Here is a 20,650-nt window from a genome sequence, read left to right as displayed (position 1 = left end):
GAGTTGGTTCTTTGAAAAGGTCAATAAAATCGACAAACCATTAGCAAAACTCACCAAAAAAGAAGACACAAATAATCCGAATAAGAGATGAATCAGGCAATATAACAACAGAATCAACTAAAATTAAAAAGTTAATATTAGATTATTATTAAAACTATATTCAAACAAATATGTAAACCTAGAGGAAATGGACAAATACTTAGAAATATACAACCTATCTAAACTAACACAAACCGAAATTGAACATATGAACAGACTCATTACAAAAGAAGAAATTGAAAAGGTAATACAACAACTTCTAACCAAAAAAAGCCCTGAACCAGATGGTTTTACCAGTGAATTTTATCCAACATTCAGACAAGAACTGTCACCAATTCTACATAAACTATTTCAGGAAATAGAGTAAGATGGAATTCTCCCAGACTCATTCTATGAAGCAAACATATCCTTGATACCAAAGCCAGGAAAGGACACCACTAAAATAGAAACCACCAGCAGTTCCACAGAAGAAGGATGGATAATCTCCTCCTGTGTAATTTATTGCTTCTGAAAACCTGCTAGAAGGTTGGTTCCAACTCTACAGCACACAACAAATCAGGTCAAGACCAACCCCTAGCTAACCCTCCAGCAGGTTTTCAGAGGCAGTTAATCACATGGGAAGAGACTGAGCATCTTTGTCCCAAGGAGCTGCTGGTGGATTCGAACCATGAGCCTTTGGGTTGGAAGCTTCCTTACCACTAAGCTCTTATAATCAATAGCAATATCATATTTACTTTTTTAACTGTGTTGACTTGAACTCAGTTGCATGACCCTAAAAGTAAGTGCTTCCTTCAATTGTGTGCATTTTATGTTTTCCTTGTCTCCTCTTGGTCCCAGCCCTGATGGTATAGCACTAATAATCAGGGAGAAACCTACTAGCACGATAGCATGAGCCAAGTCAAACTGTACTAGTAGTCGTATTCTTCATCCACGTCCTTGCAGTAAAACCACAGCAATTTAATCTATACAACATACCAATTATGATTGTATCAAAAACCCCAAACTAGTTTGCATTAAGTCAGTCCCAACTCATGATGGCCCATGTATTTTCAGAGTAGAGCTGTGCCCATAGGGCTTTCAGTGACTCTGGAGGTAGACTATAATTTCTTCTGAGAGGTCTCTATGTAGATTCAAAATACATAGTGCTTAATTGTTCATGCTACCCAGGGACTCCAAAGTACTATTGTAGTCAAAACGAAAACTGTTGTCACCAAGTCAATTCTGACTCATAGTAACCCATTAAGACAAAGTGGAACTGTTCTGGAAGATTTCTGAGGCTGTAAGTACCTGCTGAAGCAGATTGCCACATCTTCTCACTCAGAGAAGATTGTGATTGTGACTGACCAATTTTTGGTTAGCATTTAAACACTTAATTACTTCATTACTAGGGCTCCTAAGTATGATGGTTATTGTTGGTGGTGTTATGTGCCATGGAGTTGAAACTAAATCATAGCTGATTCTCCAGTGAGTTTTCAAAGACTAAATCTCACGAATCCTGATGAATCTTCCTCCAATCCTGATGCCACATTTCTCCCCATACAGCCCAGCCTCCCAGCTAATCATTCTGCATACAGATTGAAAAGGTACGGAGATAGGACACAACCCTGGCGTACACCTTTCCCTATTTTGAACCATGCTGTGTTTCCTTGCTCTGTTTTTATGACTGTCTCCTGGTCCAAGTATAGGTTTCACATTAGCATGGTCAAGTGTTCTGGGAGTCCCATTCTTTTTTTTTTATTAATTTTAATGAACATTTACAAAGACTTTGGATTTCCATTCATTCATTGTTGCATTTTTCTACCTGCCCACCCCTCCCTTCTCCACCCTGCCAGTTCACTCTTCTCTTTGAAAAGTAAAAGAAAAATTCCTTCATTCTTCTCAGAGTCAGCCACAGTTTGTTGTGATCCACACAGTCAAACGCCTTTGCATAATCAATGAAACACAGACATTCCTCTGGTATTTCCTGATTCCAGCCAAGATCCATCTAACATTAGCTACAATATCCCTAGTACCACCACCCCTTCTAAACACAGCCTGCACTTGTGACAGTTCTCTGTTGATGTGCTGTTCCAGTCGTTTTTGGATAATCTTCAGCAGAACCTTGCTTGCATGTGATATCAATAATATTGTTCGATAATTTCCACAGTCTGTTAGATCACCTTTCTATGGAATGGGAACAAATATAGACCTCTTCCAATCAGTTGACCAAGTGGTTCTCCAGATTCCTTGACACAACTTGGTGAGCAATGACACACCCTGCTTGCTGAAACTGAGGAGGACCTGAAGTGCTTGCTGCAGAAAGACTGCAGTCTTTAATATGGATTGAAGCTCAACATCAAGAAACAAAGATTCTCACCAACGGGCCAATTGGCAGCATCAGGCTAGATGGTGAAGAGATTAGATTGTTCACAGCTTTAGCTTGCTTAGCTCCAAAGTCAACAGTCTTGGTACCAGCAGCCAAGACATTAAAGGATGTATTGCAATGGAAAAGTCTGCTGTTAGGGACCTTGCCAAAGTACTGAAGAGCAATGGTGTCACTCTGGAGACTAAGGTGCGCCTGATACAGGCCATGGTCTTTGTAATCACTTGCTATGCATCAGAGAGCTGGACAATGAGTAGGGAGGATAGAAGGAGAATTGATGCCTTTGAGCTGTGGTGGAGAAAATATTGAATATTCCATGGACTGCTAAGAAAACGAACAGGTTCATCTTAAGAGAGGACTAAACCAGGCTGCTTCTTGGAGGCAAGAATTCTGAAGCTTCATCTGACATACTTTGGACATGTTGCAAGAAGGGACCAATCCTTAGAGAAGGATGTCATGATTGTGATGGTGGAGGAACAGCACAGGAAAGGAAGACCTCTATGAGGTGGACTGATTCAGTGGGAGTAATCGGGGTAGGTGTGTCACAGACAGTGAGGTTGGCACAGGATAGAGCAGGGTTTAGGGCTGCTGTATGCAGGGTCGCTATGAGTCGCAGGCAACTCAATGGTACATAACAACAACAACATAAATGTCACAGGAGGAGACTGTCCATCTTTTCTCCCACAGAGCAGATGCTGAATTAGAAGCACCTGCCTTGGCAGAGCAACTCCTTAACCACGAAGCCATCAGAGTCTCATATGATGGTAATCTCTAGTAAAAGTAACTGTTTTGTGAACTTATCTGGTTTCTTTTTCACAGAACACTACTTTTACTTCAAAGAACCTGAGAGTTCTTTTAAATTTAATGGTTATTCAAGCAGGTAATTGACTGATATTTTCTCAAAAATTAATAAAGTGAGTTTGTTAATTTCAAGGAAAATGACTAGCAGTATTTATTGCCAACACAATTTGAGCTTTCAAGTGAATATTGGATATTAAAATTTTGACAAATTTGCATCTACCAAAAGCCTGGCAACTTCCCAATCTATAAACACTTTTCTAGGAAAGTAGTGGTTATATTAACAACTGTGAACTTTCAAATGTACAATTAAACATGTCAACATTTGGAAGATGTATAACTCAGTAAACAAATATTTTCCAAATAACTAATGCATAAAAAAAACCGGACCCCAAATCCTTTGCTATTGAGTTGATTCTGACCCACAGCAACCCTAAAAGACAGAGGAGAATTGCACCAGAATGCAGCCAAAGCTGTAAATCTTTCAGAAGCAGACTGTCAGATTTTTTTTTGCCAAACACACACCAACTTTGGAGTTAGCAGCCATATACTTTAATCACTCCACCACCAGGTACCCTCTGGTTAATTCATAATGCTATAACATGATATATAAATTTAAAAATTAGGTAAGGTATAAAATAAACCAAAAGATAGTAAAGTGACAGAGCATGCAAATTACTGCTATATGATTAGATTTCACAATATAATTACTAACACAGTACATTTTATCATTCTTTTGTACAGTACCAAAAAGGAAGAAAATTCACAATTTTTATTAGTTTATTAAAATATGACTCTCTTTTCCCACTACAATATCTTTGTGACATGATATTGTCTTTATATATTGTAGCTAAAATAATACATCTCCACAGACTGCATACGAAAGCAGAATGAAAATAAACTGTCTTCTGTAAAAGAGATTTAAATATAAAACAATGGCTGCCTTCTTCCCATACTCTTTTCTGTGTTGGAGTTACTTACATATTATGTTAGCAGGCAATAGGTTGATTCTTGTTTTTAAAAGAGTAACTTTCCATTTTTATTTTCATTTTCAACATATTAAATATTGATAAATAAGTTCCTTAGAAAAGAGGGTGGAGAAATTAGTTTCATGTGGTTTTGACATGCTAACGGGATCAGTGACTGGAGAAGGACATCATGCTTGATAAAAGTGTAGGAACAGCAAAAACAGGAAGAATCTCAGTGCTATGAATTGACACAATGGCTGCTACAGTGAGTTCTAACACAGCAATGTTTGTGAAGCTGGCACAGGACCAGGCAGTGTTTTGTTTCACTACATAGTAGGATGGTTATAAGTCAGAAGAACTGACTCACACCTAACAATAAACTCTTGATGGATATAATCCATCTAAACAAAAAAACTTTTTGAGAACTTCCATACTTTCGGTATAAAAGAATCATGAATCTAAAAAGTTTGAGAACTAATTTTTTTGCACAGTAAGAGAACAGGCTAGTTAATGTATTGTTGTTAGGCGCTGTACAGTCGAGTATAACCCAGAGCAATCCTATAAACAAGAGATCTGATCTCTTAGACTGTGCCATCCTCATCATCTCTGATACACATCAGCCCATTGCTACCGTCACTGTGTCAGTTCGTCTAATTGAGGGTCTTCTCTCTCACTGACCTTCCACCTTCTCTGAACAACATGCTCTAAGTATGTGAGATAAAGTTTTGTCAATCTTGTCTCCAAGGAGCACTGTGGCTGCACTTTTTCCAAGCCATATCTGTTTATTCTTTTGGCATCTTATGGGCTGTTCAGTACTCTTCATCAACACAATTCAAAGGCATCAATTCTTCTGTCATCCTTGTTCATTTTCCAGATCTCAGATGCATAGCAAGTGATTGAAAAGATAAGACTGTGGCTTGAATCAGGTGTACTTTAGTCTTCAAATTAACATCATTGTTCTTCAGTACTTTGGAGAGGTCCCTGACAGCCGACTTGCATAACACAATACATCTGATCTTCTGACCTCCAGTGGCAAGGGTGTTGATTATAGATCCAAATAAGATGAAATTGTTAACAATTTCAATCTTTTCTCCATCAATCATAATGTTGCTTATTGGTCCAGTGATAAGAATTTTCACTTCTTCATGTTGAGGGATGTAATCCTTATTGAAGACTGTAGTCTTTGATCTTCTGAAGCAAGCATTTTAGTTCTCCTTATTTTAGCAAGCAAAGTTGTATTATCTGCATAATGCAGGTAGTTGATGAATCGTCCTCTGATCTTTAGGTCACAATCTTCTTCAGAGAGTCAAGCTTCTCAAATGGTTGGCATAGCATACAGATTAAATAGGTATGGAAAAAAATATACAACTCTAATGTATATATTTCCTGAAATCAGTTAAGATATCATAACAATCTAGAAACGAGATACAATTAATGATAGAATACAAGGGTAGAAAGGTGTTGAGACAATGTATGAGGAAGAATCAGTCTAAGTTAGGGGTTACTTGTGTGGGGGTCACAGAATACAAAGAAAATTATCAGAAACAACCCAAAAAATTTTAACATGAGAATTGAGTGGCACCAGAGAAATCATTGCTGATGTCAGATGGGTCCTGGCTTGAAAGTAAGGAATAAAAGAAGAATGTCAATTTGTACTTTATTGACTATACAAGGGCATTTGACTGTGTGGACGATGACAAGTTGTGATTGACATTGAGAAGAATGGGAATTCCAGAGTACTTGATTGTGCTCATGAGGAACCTATACCTGAAGCAGGAGGCTCTTGTGTGAATGGAGGAGGGGAGCCCTGCATGGTTTGGAACTGGGAACAGAGTGTGTCAGGGATGTATTCTGTCTCCATACCTGTTCAGTCTGTATGTTGTTGTTGCTGTTATGTGCCATCAAGTCCTCTGTGACTCATAGCAACCTTATGTACAAAAGCCCTAAACCTTGCTCTATCCCTTGAAAATCTTTTTGTTTCTGACACATCTATCCCCATTTCCCCAGTGATGGAATCAATCCATCTCATCCAGGATCTTCCTTTCCTGTGCTGTCCCTCCACCCTCCCAAGCATGATGCCCCTCTCCAAGGACTGATCCCAATTTACAACTGAATATACCAGTGAATATGCCAATGCGGGGGGGGGGGGGGGTGGAAATCCTAGCCTCAAAGGAGAAACTTCGTTTCACCTTCTTCAGGGCACACCTATTTGTTTTTCTGGAAGTCCATGGGATGTTCAAGCCTCCTCTTCAGCACCATAACTTATATATTGTTCTTGTTAAGTGCCATCAAGTCACTTGTGACTCATAGCAACCCTGTGTACAAGAGCCTTAAATCCTGTTCTATCCTGTGCCAACCTCACTGTCTCTGACACAGCTACTCCCATTACCCCAATCACTGAATAGATCCATCTCATCGAGGGTCTTCCTCTCTTATGCTGTCTCTCCACCCCTCCAAGCATGATGTCCCTCTCCAAGGTCTTGTAACATGCCCAAAGTATGTCAGATGAAGCTTCAGAATCCTTGCCTCCAAGAAGCAGCCCGATTTCACCCTCTCCAGGACAAACCTGTTCGTTCTCCCACATATATCTCCCTGATATATTCAACACTCTTCTCCAGCACCACAGCTCAAAGGCATAAATTCTCTATCATCCCTAGTCACTGTTCAGCTCTCTGGTGCATAGCACGCAATTATGAAGACTATGACCCAGTTCAGGCACACCTTAGACTCCAGCCTGACATCACTGCTACTCAGTACTCTGGAGAGGTCCCTGATAGATGACTTTCCCAATGCAATTCACTGGTAACAAGAGTGTTGATTATGGAACCAAGCAAACTAAAAAGTTAACAATCTCAATCTCTTCACCATCCATACTGATGCTGCCAATTGGCCTAGAGGTGAGAATCTTTGTTTTCTTGATGTTGAGCTTCAAGCCATATTGAGGCTGCAGTCCTTGACCTTCTGCAGCAAGCGCTTCAGGTCCTCCTCAGTTTCAGCAAGCAGGGTTGTGTCATCTGCATAACGCAAGTTGTTGATGAATCTTCCTCCAATCCTAATGCCACATTCCTCCTCGTATAGCCCAGCATCTGGATGATCTGTTCTGATTACAGATTGAAAAGGTATGGAGACAGAATACATTCCTGGAGGACACCCTTCCCGATTTTGAACCATGCAGTGTCTCCTTCCTCTGTTCCGATAACTGCCTTCTGGTTCAAGTATAGGTTTCGCATAAGCACAATCAATGTTATGGGATTCCCATTCTTCTCAGAGTCAACCACAGTTTGTTGTGATCCACATAGTCAAAAGCCTTTGCATAGTCAATGAAACACAGATAGACATTCCTCTGGTACTCTCTGCTTTCTCCCAAGATCCATATATATATAGAAATATATTTTATGTATGTTCTGGTGGCCTAGTAGTAAGGCATTGTACTGGTAACCGAAAGGTTGTTGTAATTCTTATGCGCCATCGAGTTGCTTGCAACTCTTAGAGAATTTACATACATTAGTCCTGAAACCTGCTCTATCTTGTGCCAACCTTTTTTTGTCTGTGGCATGCCTACCCTCATTACCCCAGTCACTGATCCTGTTCATCTATGGTCTTCCTCTCTTGCACTGTCCCTCCACCCTTCCAAGTATGACGTCCCTCTCCAAGGACTGGCCCTTCCTTGCAACATGCCCAAAGTATTTCAGATGAAACCTCAGAATCCTTGCCTTCGAGGAGCAGCCCAGTTTCACACTCCCGAGGATGAACCTGTTTCATTCTCCTGGAAGTCTATGGTATATGTGATACTCTTCTCCAGCACCACAGCTCAAAAGCATCAGTTCTCCTCCTAGTCAATGTCCAGCTTTCTGACGCATAGCAAGTAATTACAAAGACTATGACCTGGATCAGGTGTATCTTGGTCTCCATACTGATGTAGTTTCTCTTCACCACTCCGGAGAGGTCCCTGACAGTAGATTTTCTCAATGCAGTTCGTCTTTGGATTTCCTGGCTCAAATCCACCAGCTGCTCCATGGAAAAAATATGGACAATCTCCTCTCAAGTGATTAACTACCTCTGAAAACCCTCTGGAGGGTCATCAATGAGTCAATTCCAACTCGATGGTACACAACAATAACAACAACAAAAACAAATATATCATAGTATATAACATGTACATATATAGTTGTAGTTGTTGTTGTTGATATGTGCCATCAACTTGCCTTCAACCCATAATGACCCTATGTACAGCAGCTTTGAAGCTTGTCCTGTCCTGAGCCAGTCTCTCTGCTTCTGACGCACCAACCCCATTTCCCCAGTTACTGTATCAATCCAACTCATCTGGGGTCTTCCTCTCTTGTGTCATCCCTTTCAAGCACAATGTCCTTCTCCAAGGACTGGTCTCTCCTAGACACGTGCACAAAGTATGTGAGATGGAGCTTCAAAATCCTAGCCTCCAAGGAGAAATTTGGTTTCATCTTCTCCAAGGCAGACCTATTTGTCTCTAGAATGACATCATTGCTTCTCAGTACTCTGGAAAGGTCCCTGACAGGAGATATACCTAATGCAATTCATCTTTTCATTTTCTGACTGCTGGTGCCAAGAGTGGTGATTTATAAAAGTGTTGCAGAAATATTGCCAAGATATACTGGTGGATAGGGGCAGGACAAGCAATAAGAAACGGAGAGATTTGAGAGAAATTAAGGAGGAAATGCAGAGGATTTAGTGATTCAGGCACCTGGGAGAATATATGACATCAGAAAATACTTGGCGTGGATTCCAAGATGGTGGAGGCGGCAGAAACAACGTGGCAAGCTGCGGGAGCAGCAGACCACATGGAGGAGGGCCACCATGGCCTTCTACAGACCTCTGTTTATTGATAATTGAATAGTTAAACAGCTGATGACTGGTCTTCAGTGCGGATTGAGGCTCAACATCAGGAGATCAAGGATTCCTAGGGAGGAATGGGCGAGTCCTGTGCTCCCAGCCCCCTGCTGCCACTGCAGCTCCATGAGGCTCCACCGCTGGACCCCAGGGATCCCCTCACCCGAGATGGATAGTAGGCACACCTCCCCACCACCACCACCACCCAGGCTGGTGCAGCAGAGCCACCACAACCACAGCAGTGTGGACTGGTTCTGGGGAAAATTCCCGGAGCCAAGATGGCGGCAGCAGTAGGTTGGGGTTTCCCTGGGCAGGCCAGAGAGGAAGATTACCAATGCAATGGATTGATGAGAGTCTCTGTGAGCTGTTTACGACTAGATGACATTTTTAAAAATTTATTTATTTATTCTTTTTATGTGTGTACCGTCAAATTGGATCTGACTGGTACAGGAGGCGATTGTTCCTCCTTCTTCAGCAAAGCATCTGGTGGATTTGAACCATGCACTTCTGGGATTGCAGTGCAGTTTCCTACCACTACGCCACCAGAGCTCGCCGACTAGATGACATTTAACTGTGGCAGCATGTCCAAGATGGCAGATATCCTCAATGCATCACATCTTTTGATCTGCTGTCTGCCTTTTCCAAGAACTGTTTAGACCTGAGGGGGTATGTTTGTTTACCACTCTCAGGTCCCTTTCTCCATTTATAAAGGGGGAGGGCAGTGACACCTACTTCAAATTACAGTATGACTACTTATTGAGGGAGGGGGTAATGGTGGCGGTACCAGAATTGGGGATGCTGTCCCTGGCCACATGGTCTTCAATGAGGCAAACGGTCTGAACTTGGGGGGGGGGGCTTTGGTGGGAGTGTGCCAGCCAGTCCTTGGGGTGTGTCGCCAGGCCCATGGGGGTTGCCATCTGGTCCTCGGGGTGGGTGGTTTGTCCGGTACCCGGGGAGGCAAGACAGCCCTCGGGGTGAACTCCTCTCAGGCCTCGGATTGTGTCATCCGACCCCTGAGTAGGAAAAACTGCCTAGGGTATACAAAGAATTTTATCAAGACTACTTTCCTCCACCCTCTCCCCCAGTAAGTAATCACTTACACCGTAAATAACACCCCTAAAGCTCTTCTATTTGTAACTCACAAGTTTGTTCTCTCTAGATTTGCTCCCTTTTCTATAAATAACCTTAACACTGAGTTTTACTCCAGACCTGACCCTAAACCCAGTTCCAGAGACAAAAAGGAAATGCAATGGGCAGTTAAGGAAGCAAAGGAGGATGGAGCCTCAGGGTTCAGTCAGCCATCCCTACTGACCCACCTTGGAAAACACTTTGCAGTACAGAGGGGAGTAAATGTCAGGAAAATATCTTCTAACAGAACAAGAAGGCAAGTAGCTTCAACCCAAGACCACCAGTAAGGTGATAAAGTGTGCTCCCTTTCCCCTTCACATCAACGCATGAAGAAGCCAGAGAGTCTGCACCCAATTCCCAAATGAGAAACCCACAAGTGAAAGACAGTTTGTTTAATCACCATTGGACTATGCTTACCATTGCCCTGTATCATCTGATCCCCACTGGATCCTTTTCATTTCCCTCACCTGCCCCCCCCCAACCAAATTGTGCAGCCTTGCAAATGCATCCCTGCCCATCCTCACCCTTCTGCTCCCAGCCCTCACCTCTGTGTACCCTTAACATGTTTTTCCCAATAAAATTAAAAAAGAAAGAAAATACTTGGCACCAAGTCTGGAATATGGGGTTTAGGTTTGCTTTTAAAATTGTGGTTTGAGTAATAGTTTACAAAGGATATTGGTAGTAGACTTCCCTGTGTTGTCTATGAGCTATTGTTATGGATTTCTAATCCAAAGGAACAATAATATTGGTTCTGGGATGAGTAGAAAGAAGTACAGGAGTTTGGAGGACATGTCTGACCTCAAAGGAATTGGTTTTGTGTTGTTGTTGTTTTATTAAACGGGATAGTTCCTTATTGTGAAGTTGGTAAAAGTCAGATATGGCCATCCCCATGTGACCCTTGCTCTTTTGCTATCACTGGACCAATAGGCAATGCCACGCTAGAAGGAGAAAAGATTGACGTTGTTGAGGATTTAATTTTAGTTGAATTCACAATCAACACCCATGGCTGCAGCAGTCAAAAAATCAAAAGACAACATATTAAGCAAATGTGCTGTCATAAACCTCTTGAAGGTGCTAATTAGCAAGGGTATAAATTTAAAAACTATGCTGTAACTGACCCAAACCCTGGTATCTTCAATTGCTTCATATGCATGTGGAAGTTGGACAATGAATAAGGAAAGCTAATGAAGAATTAAGGGGGCTCTGGTGGTCTAGTGTAAGAGGATGCACTGCAGTTCTAAAGGCATGAGGTTCAAACCCACAAGCCACTCTGGACAGATAATCTCCTTCCATGTGATTTACTGCCTCTGAAAACCCACTAGAGGGTCAGCTATGGGTTGCTTCTGACTTGACAGCAAACAACAACAACAAAAGAATTAATGTCTTTGTACTGTGGTAATGACAAAGAGTATTGATTACACTATGGACTACTAAAAGAACAAGAAAATCTGGCTTGGAGGAAGTAAAATTAAGGTGCTTCTTTGAAGGAAGATTGGTAAAACGTCATCTATCTAGGCATGTTGTCAGAAAGCACTAGTCCTTGGAAAAAGATATCATATTGTGAAAAGTAGAGGGACAGTGAAAGTGAAGAAGATCCTCAATAAAATGGACTGACATGGAGGTTTCTTTCACCATGGGAAAGGCCTATGCAGAGCACAGGGAATTTGGCTTGGATCGTGGGAGAGGACAGTAAAGAGAGATTGAGCAAAGGGACCAAGTGAGCCACTGCTGGAGCCATGTGGTGTTTTCACCCAAGAGGACACTCAGTCAAGAGCCATGCCACCAGCACCTGAGAGGCTGAGAAGACACATTTTTCCAGTATCCTGTCCTCATGCCACACCCCCCAAGTTTGCTACCTTTCCTATAGGTAACCTGAACACTGAGTTTCATTCCAGAACCTGAACCCTGTTCCACAGACAGATTGTCAGCAAAGGAAGTGAAGGTGGATGGATCACAAAGTTCAGCCAGTCACTCCCACTGGATTAAACCTCACAATTTAAAAAAAAAAGAAAAAGCTCCATTCCCCCTTAATTCTCTTTTAAAAGTTAACGTTTCCTATAACCTTTAAAATAAGTAAAAACTAGTAAATTTAGTGCAGTGAATCAGTATAGATACTTGTAAATTTTTAACTCCTTAACTTTAAAAAGTGAGAAAAGAAAAACAAGACTTAAGCTTTTAACCACAATAGAAAAGTTGAAGAGCTGACAAAAGTAATAGTATTTTGGTGCAATTACTGTGGAAGGCGGTATGGCGTTTTCTCAAAAAGTTGCAAATAGAGATATCATTTGACCCAGCAATTCCACAACTGGGAATATAACCCAAAGAGACCATAACTGACATCCAAGCAGATATATGCACACCCATGTTTATTGCGGCTTTGTTCACAATAGCAAGGAGTTGAAAACAACGGAATTGGGGGGGGAGGAGAGATTGAGAAAGATGGATTCACTAATGTATACTGCATTGAAACAGATGAGGGAGAAAACTGTTTAAAACGGATATGTGATTAGGTATTTTTGCCATGACAGGAGTCCAGAGCCAAGGCTACATAGTGGAGTGGACCTGGGGGGAGGGATTGTAAAACAATGAAAGAATTTTTCTTTTACTTTTCCAGGAGGGTAGTGTACTAGAGGGGAGGGTTGGGAGGGGAGGAAAGTGCAACAATGAATTAATGGAAATGAAAAAAAAAAATAAATAAAATCTCTTTGTAAAGAAGCCCTACTTCCCCAAGAATCAACCCATGACTTTTGTCTTATAGATATAAGACTGATATAAAAAGAGCAGGGGAATTATGAGGCGGTATTAATAAGGTCAGAATTCTCTAAATATTTATCAATTATAAAACTATAGTTATAAAACCGGTATCAGTTTTCTCCAGCCTACAAAACTAGTTACTTTGCCTTGGAATTCTTTTTTCCCTTTTCTTTAGTCATGTAAAGTACTTTAAACTGCTCATTTACCAGGAGAGGCAACGTATCTTTCCTAGATTAGCACTTACCTCTTTGAAACAGGTTTTCTCAGTCATATATAAATTGTGTCTGAAACTGCCTATTTATCAGGAAGGGAAATGTACCTTTTCTGGATTAACATTTACTTTTTCAAACCTGTTCTTCTCAGTCATATGTTAACTATTTTATAAGTTGCTTAGTAACTATTTATGAACTGTTTTTTCAAATATAGAAACACTATAACTTAAACTAACAAAAGTCTAACCCAAGTATAAAAACCTAATGACCACTCCCAGACAGGGAGGCAATTTTTTAGGGAAATCTCACTGTCCTCCCACTGTAATAAAGAACTTATGGATTGGGGGGGTGGGGGTGGACTGACATAGTAACTGCAAGAATAGACTTGAGGATAGCAGAGATTGTGAGGATAGGGCAAGGTTCAGATCTATTGTTCATACAGTTGTTGTCAGTTGTAGTCAACACAATTCCACCTAACATGTAATTATCCTGAGAACATTCTTTTTCCTAATTTGCACTGTCAGCAGTGACAGTTGATTCTTTTATCTTTGTCAATAATAATGCTGTGTCCTAGTGATGGAGTGGTATTAATAAGTTCAGAATTCTATCTCTATCTCTATATGTATGTACGTATGTATATATGTATCATCTATCTATCTATCTATCTATCTATCTAATCTATCATCTATCATCTATCTAGCTCTATATCTTTATAGTTTTCATTGAGTTTCTAGAGGCATCTGGTTTAGGAAGTGGATGCCACTCCTGCTTCCAAACCCGAATCAATCTGGAAGCCCCTCCAAACACTGTCTATGATGGGTAACCATTATGGTATTTAACATTACTGTGGCACAATGCTTAGTATCACAGCAATTCCAAGTTATTCAGTACAACAAATAGACATATGACTCCTGTACCACTTAAAGAATGTTCAATCTAACATTAACAAACTTGGCCCACGGGCCTATAGCCTATGAAATTTTAAAGACATATCCTTTAGCAGACCTCCATCCTTGGGTCTTCTATACATACAGAAATGCTGTTAGTTATAGAAGAGAGTTAAGGTCTTTTGTTCATAGGGTTTTCATGAGTCATATTTGACTTGACAACACTAAACTACTGCTAAGTGAGACTATATTTGTTATATTTGGAGGAACATTCTTCTACTTTGTACATCAATCTTTGTCAATTTGCTGTACCGAGGTAATCTGGGTTTGGGTGATGCTGAACCTTGTGCCATTGGGGTATCCAACACCATAATGGTTTTCCAATGTAGACAGTGTTTGGTGGAGCTCCCAGCTGTAAAACAGGTTTGGATGCAGAAGTGGTACCCACTTCCTAAACTACAAACCTATGGAAACTCTATGAACTTGGAGAAATGACAATAGTTATGGAAAAGCATTAGATCTTTTGTTCATAGAGTTGCTAAGAGCCATACTCCACTGCAATCAACAACAACAACAACAACAAATCTTTTTATCAGTTGTATCTATCTATCTATCTATCTATCTATCTATCTATCTATCTATCATCTATCTATCTTCTATCTATCTAATATATTTATGTATCAATGATAAAACTAAAACTGACATCAGTTTTCTTAGCCTACAAAACTGGTTACTTTGCCTGAGAATTCTTCTTTGTTTCCTTTCTTAGGTCATGTAAAGTAGTTTAAGTGGTCTGTTTACCAGGAGAAGAAATACATCTTTCAGGATTAGTATGTAATTTTTTGAAACTATTTTTCCCAGTCATATGTAAATTGTATCTTAATCTGCCTATTTGCCAGGAGGGAAGGTGTATCTTTCCTGAGTTAGCCTTTATCTTTTCAGGACCTATTTTTCTCAGTCATAGGTTTCCTGTTTACTGTGTATGAATTTTTTTTTTCAGATGTGGAAATTCTTTGATTTTACTAACAAAGGTGCATTGTTGAGTGAGTTGGTGTCTAACTGTGGTATAAAAGCCTAATGACCACTCCCAGACAGGGAGGCATTCTCTGAGAAGGATCTCACTGCTTTCTCCCAGATCTGTAATAAAGTGCTTATGGATATTGCAATCCATCTGTCTTATTGGCAATTGACTATGGAAAGAACCCCTTGCATTCAGTAACACTAATGGCAAGAAGCTGAGCTGCAATCCCAAAGGCACATGGTTTGGATCCATCAGCTGCTCCACAGGAGAAGGATAAGCAATCTCCTCTCATACAATTTAACAATTCTGAAAACCTGCTGGACGGTAAGCTATGAATCAGTTTCGATTGTTGGCACACAGCAACAATATTATTCCCTGAGAAACTGATTACATTTCTTAAGGCTTCCCACCCAAATGTACTGCCACCAGTTTGATTCCTGCTCATGAAGATTCTCCACCAAGAATCCAAGCTTGTAAACACCAGTGAAAGTAGACTGCCTCCTTTGGAGCAACTGGTAGATTTGAACTCTTGACCATTTGATCAGCAACCCAACACATAAAGTACTACACTACCAGATATCCTTTTCTCTTATGGTGTGGCTAAGTAACACAGGTATAACTATTAAAAGATAAACAGAAAAAGTATCTAAAGGTTCTAGAAAGTATCCTTGGATGCTGTGGATGGCTGTAGGAAAATTGGCATTGGCTAAGCACAGGAGAGGAAGGCCCTCTATGAGGTGGGTTGATTCAGTGACTGGGGTAAACGGGATGGGTGTACTGGAGACAGTGAGACTGGCATAGGACAGAACAGAGTTTAGGGCTGTTGTACATAAGGATTGCTATGAGTTGCAAGCAACTTGAAGGCACATAACAACAGCAACAAGGGCAATGCTTACATTGTCTTTTATCATCCTTGCTTATAAGAATAGGGATTATGATTGGCTGAAGTCAGGATAACTATCTTGGACTACAGGTAAAAATGTCATTTGGTGATATTGGGCAAACAAAACAAAGAGCCTGGGTATCTGATGATCACAGATCTCTCCATATTTGCTGTTATTGATGTTAGGTGCTATCAAGTCAAGTACAACTCACAGTGACTCTGTCATCAACAGATCTGAACCCTATCCTATCCTAACCTGTACCATCCTCACAATCTCTTACACCCTCAAGCCCACTGCTGCAATCACTGTGTCATATTTGCCATAGATTGGCAATATTTACATGAAAGAAAAACAAACTTTTCTGTTGCTTTTTTAGTTTCCTATCTCCCACAACCAAACTCAATCTTAACAATATAGCTCTGAGAAGATATAACATAAACAGTTACCTGACAAATTCTGTCTGCTGGTTTCACTTTCTCTGTTGCCAGAAGGAGAACCTGGCTCTGAAACACTGCTCTCTGTTCCTCCCATTAGTAGTCGCAAATGGCTCACAGATACTTGCTCAATAAAAGATGTACCGTGCTTATGGAAGTACCACCATTCAAATATCTATGGCAAAGAGGAAATAACTTTTGGTTAAAATAGATCAGCAAATATGCGAGATCACATGAAAACTTTTTCTAAAAAAGAAAAAAAGAAACACAAACATTTCTAGATGTTTACATTTAAACCTGCTTGTAAAAATATACTCTTTTTGAGACTTTTGGGTAAAATGGAAGAGACAACAGACAACAGGCTAGACACTCTTCAGTCATCTCCAAGATACCACAAAACAGATACAGATGATAATCCTAAACCTTGAATTTTCAAAGAAGTATATTTTAGAAAGGTCAAACACTGACAAATGAAAAAAACTGAATGGAAAAAATGGAGCAAACAGAGTGAGGAATTATAATAATTGAGATATGGCCATTTTGAACCTTTGTGGTCAGCTTTCAGGTGGGAGAACTCAGGACTGAATTGGTGTCACATCCCCTGCTGCTTGATAAGGAAAATGTGATCTCTTGCTTGTTCCCTGTGTCTACCCAAGAGGAGTGACTCTCCCCTATCATACTAAATAGTGAGCAGTGTTATCCCAGCCCCTAGCCCAGCTTCCCCTAAGGCCAAGCTTCTGTCATTTTGCATCTTGTGCTAGGAGCACACACATACATCTACATTCAGAAATTCACTCAGAGTTCTGACAGATTGTCTAAGCCTGATTTAGAGCTAGTCCCTGGATTTGTGAGCAGCAACTCTTCTCACTGGGCACCCTTGCGGATTTTATGTCCAGTACACTTACATTTGGGGTGGTGGCACACCCATTATAAAGTGTATGTTGTTAGCAGGGACTGCCTCTTCACACCAGCAAAGTGTGCTATCTCTGACTAGGTACTCTGCCTTCACTATCCCCTGAATGGGTTTAGACATCATCCTTGGCCAGGCATTCTAGCCTAGGAAGCTCTGAGACTAGCAGAAAGCTCATCTTGGGCTGGATGTACCTACTCCTTGCTGCCAGGTGCTGTCTGTGGTATGAGTTATATATTGAACCTTCAGCCACCTGGCAGATGAGTAGAAACTCTGCCCTGCTGGAGCAACCCAACCTCAACCTTCTGCTGATATGGAAGTCACAAAGAGCAGACAGTATGTTTCTGCCCCTCCACAAAGAGGATCCTTTCATTTGTTCTTTCACGTAGCTTTTCTGGTTTTTTATTTGTGTCTGTTTTTTTTTTATTTTATTATTTTTGTGTGAGTGTACCGTCAAATCAGATCTGACTGGTACAGGAGGAGATTGTCCCTCCTTCCCTGGCAGAGCATCTGGTGGATTCGAACTGTGCGCCTCTGGGATTGTAGTTGCAGCTCCTTGCCACTAGGCCACCAGAGCTCCCCTTATTTGCGTCTATTTTTATTGTGAAGTTTCCTCCTCATTGATATATCCTTTTCTTTTTCTCGTAGCTTTTCCCTTCTCCCTTGACTTTATGTGTGTGTGTGTGTGTGTGTGTTTGCTTCTTTGTTTCCCCCCCCCCCTTACCCTGATAATCCTTCATTTTGGATTGTCTTTTACTGTCCAATTTTATTTTTGGTTGTAGGTAAGCAGGTGGACTGCAAACACAAAGGCAAGTAGCTAGAACTTACAAGCTGCTCCACAGAAGAAAGATGGATAATCTCCCACCTTACCCCGAAAAACTGCTCGAGGGACAGCTATACAGCAAAGAGGCTTTTGTTGTTATTCTATTTTGCTTTGTCTCACTGGGCAACAGATAGCAACAGTAAAGACACAGCCCAGCCATGCATACACCTCCTGCAGCTTCACACACAGTGCAAGAATAAAGGCAAGCTCCTCTTCCACCACCAGATCAACAAAGGATTACAATCAAGCAGCCCAATATACCCTAGACAGCTTGATTTGAACAGAGAACTGTAAAAAAACCTCTATTAGCGCTACCAAAAGACAGAATGTGACACTCTAGTAGTTGTTAGCTACACAGTATACTCACATGTCTCAATCAGATCTATCTAAATGAAAGGACAAAATAATGCCTTGGAGGAAATAGACAATTTTAAACCACTAAAAAAAAACACAAAAAAACTCAGGGTAAGATGGAGCAAAAATGTAACCAAAATATAGAACAACAAAAATATTTTTTTAAGAAATATTTTTTGGGGGTTTTTTGTTAGTTTTTTGTTTGCTTATTATACTAGTTTATTTACAAAATTCTAATGCATTGCTTTCCAGAACAAATTCTTTCAATTCCTCTCACCCCTCCATCAAATTGCACAACTCCATGATTAATGTCCCCTCCCCCCTGCACATCCACATCGCTCTGCTTCACCCCCCACACTTGGATCCTTATACTCATTCTATAATAATGGTTTTATACAATAATTGTTCTTGTGAGACTGAGTTAGTTCACTCAACATAATGTTCTCCAGTCCCTCCCAAGTTAGGTAATAATTTACAAAATCATTGCTCCTGGATGTTGCGTAGTATTCCATTGTGTGAATGTACCATAATTACTCAATCCATTAATTTGGTTTTGGACATCTGGGCTGTTTCCATGTTCTTGTAATGGTGAATAATGCTGCTATGAACACGGGTGTACAAGTCTCCATTTGTGCCTCAGTTCTCATTTTCTCAGGGAATATTCCAATTAGTGGAATAGCTGGGTCATACGGAATTTCTATGATCAGCTTTTTGAGGAGGCACCAAACTGCCTTCCAGAGTGGTTGTAACATTTTCCAATCCCACCAACAATATATAAGAGTTCCTTGACATGCTATTGGAACTTCTTGATAAGGAATTCAAAAGAATGTTAGTTAAGTGTTAACTGGATTAAGAAAAAGTTATAGGAAATGACAAACAAAGTAAAGGAAAACACGGGCAAAACTCTAGAAGAATTTAAAAATGTACAAAAGCAAGCAGATAAAATAAATGGAAAATTACAAGCAATACAAAAACAGCTGATTGAAATTCAGACTATTAAGGATAAAATTTGAGAACAGATAACACATTAGAAAGGAAAAAAAGAAACAGAATTGAAAAAGCAGAATTAGGGAGAAGGAGGACAGATTCTTTCATACTAATCTGATAGGGGAAAAATTAGGGAGACAGGAAAGAAAGCACAGAAATTATGTGGGATAGAATCAAAAGAAACAAATTGTGTGTGATAGAAATTCTAGAATAAGAACTTTTTAAAAAAAGAACAAAAAGCAGAGAAAGAGTTGCTAGGAGAAAAGTCCCTAACTAGGAAAAGATACATATATAAGAAGCAGATTTTCTAAAAAGCAATGCATGGTAATGATAATGTGAATGCCACTGTGCACGGAAGAATGCATGAAACAATGTATATAAACAAACCACAATGTACACAACTTTTGAATGTAAACCAATATAAAATACTTTTTTTATAGAAAGGAGTGAAAAAAGCTAAGTAAAAATCAAAGATAATAGACCTTAAAAGGAAAACAACAAAATAAAACATCATCAGATTTTCCAAAGTTACAAAGAAATAATACTAAAGGAACTCAGAAAAAAGAAGTGCTACCTACAAAAAACAAACAATAACACTAAGCTTAGATTTCTTATTAGAAACCATGCAAGCAAGAAGGAAATGATGGCATATATAAAATGCTTAAGGAAGATGGGGGAGAATGCCAACCAAGAATTATATACTCAGCAAAATTGACCCTGAAATATGATGGTGAAATTAGTACATTTCCACATAAACAGGTACCAAGGGAATTGGTGAAAACTAGATCATTCTTTCAAGAAACATGAAAAGAAGTTCTTTGGACCAAAAATCAACAATATAACAAAACTAGCTCAAAATTAGCATCCACGACATCACTCATAAACGGAACCAGACATAGAATTACATAAACTTTATTTTATTTTATTTTTTTGTATTTTTGTATGAGTGTACCATCAAATCAGATCTGACTGGTACAGGAGGAGATTGTTCCTCCTTTTCCCGGCAGAGCATCTGGTGGATTCGAAACGTGTACTTCTCGGATTGTAGTTGCAGCTCCTTGCCACTAGGCCACCAGAGCTCCCCTAGAATTACAGAAATTAAAATAAACTTACTAAACAAAAAATAAGGTAGTAGAGGTATCAATTCATAAATGAAGACAACTACAATGCAAAAAGAGGAAAGAGTATAATAACAGAATTTCAAAATAAAAATGTAGGCCAAC

General features: G+C 40.0%; 1 protein-coding gene across 3 annotated transcripts in view; it reads right to left on the bottom strand.

Moving 5' to 3' along the window:
- ST7L (suppression of tumorigenicity 7 like) overlaps positions 1-20,650 on the bottom strand; it is a 225,030-nt gene that overhangs the window by 175,968 nt on the left and 28,412 nt on the right. For all 3 annotated transcript variants that reach the window (XM_006895714.1, XM_006895713.1, XM_006895715.1), the window contains exon 3: positions 16,366-16,528. In XM_006895714.1, coding sequence (XP_006895776.1) covers positions 16,366-16,528 — 163 coding nt within the window. The remainder of the gene's footprint in view (positions 1-16,365; positions 16,529-20,650) is intronic.

Source organism: Elephantulus edwardii, unplaced genomic scaffold (genome assembly GCF_000299155.1).
Source record: "Elephantulus edwardii isolate Elephantulus edwardi_28Jun2011 unplaced genomic scaffold, EleEdw1.0 scaffold00174, whole genome shotgun sequence".
Classification (NCBI taxonomy): domain Eukaryota; kingdom Metazoa; phylum Chordata; class Mammalia; order Macroscelidea; family Macroscelididae; genus Elephantulus; species Elephantulus edwardii.
This window is presented reverse-complemented; position numbering and strand designations above follow the sequence as displayed.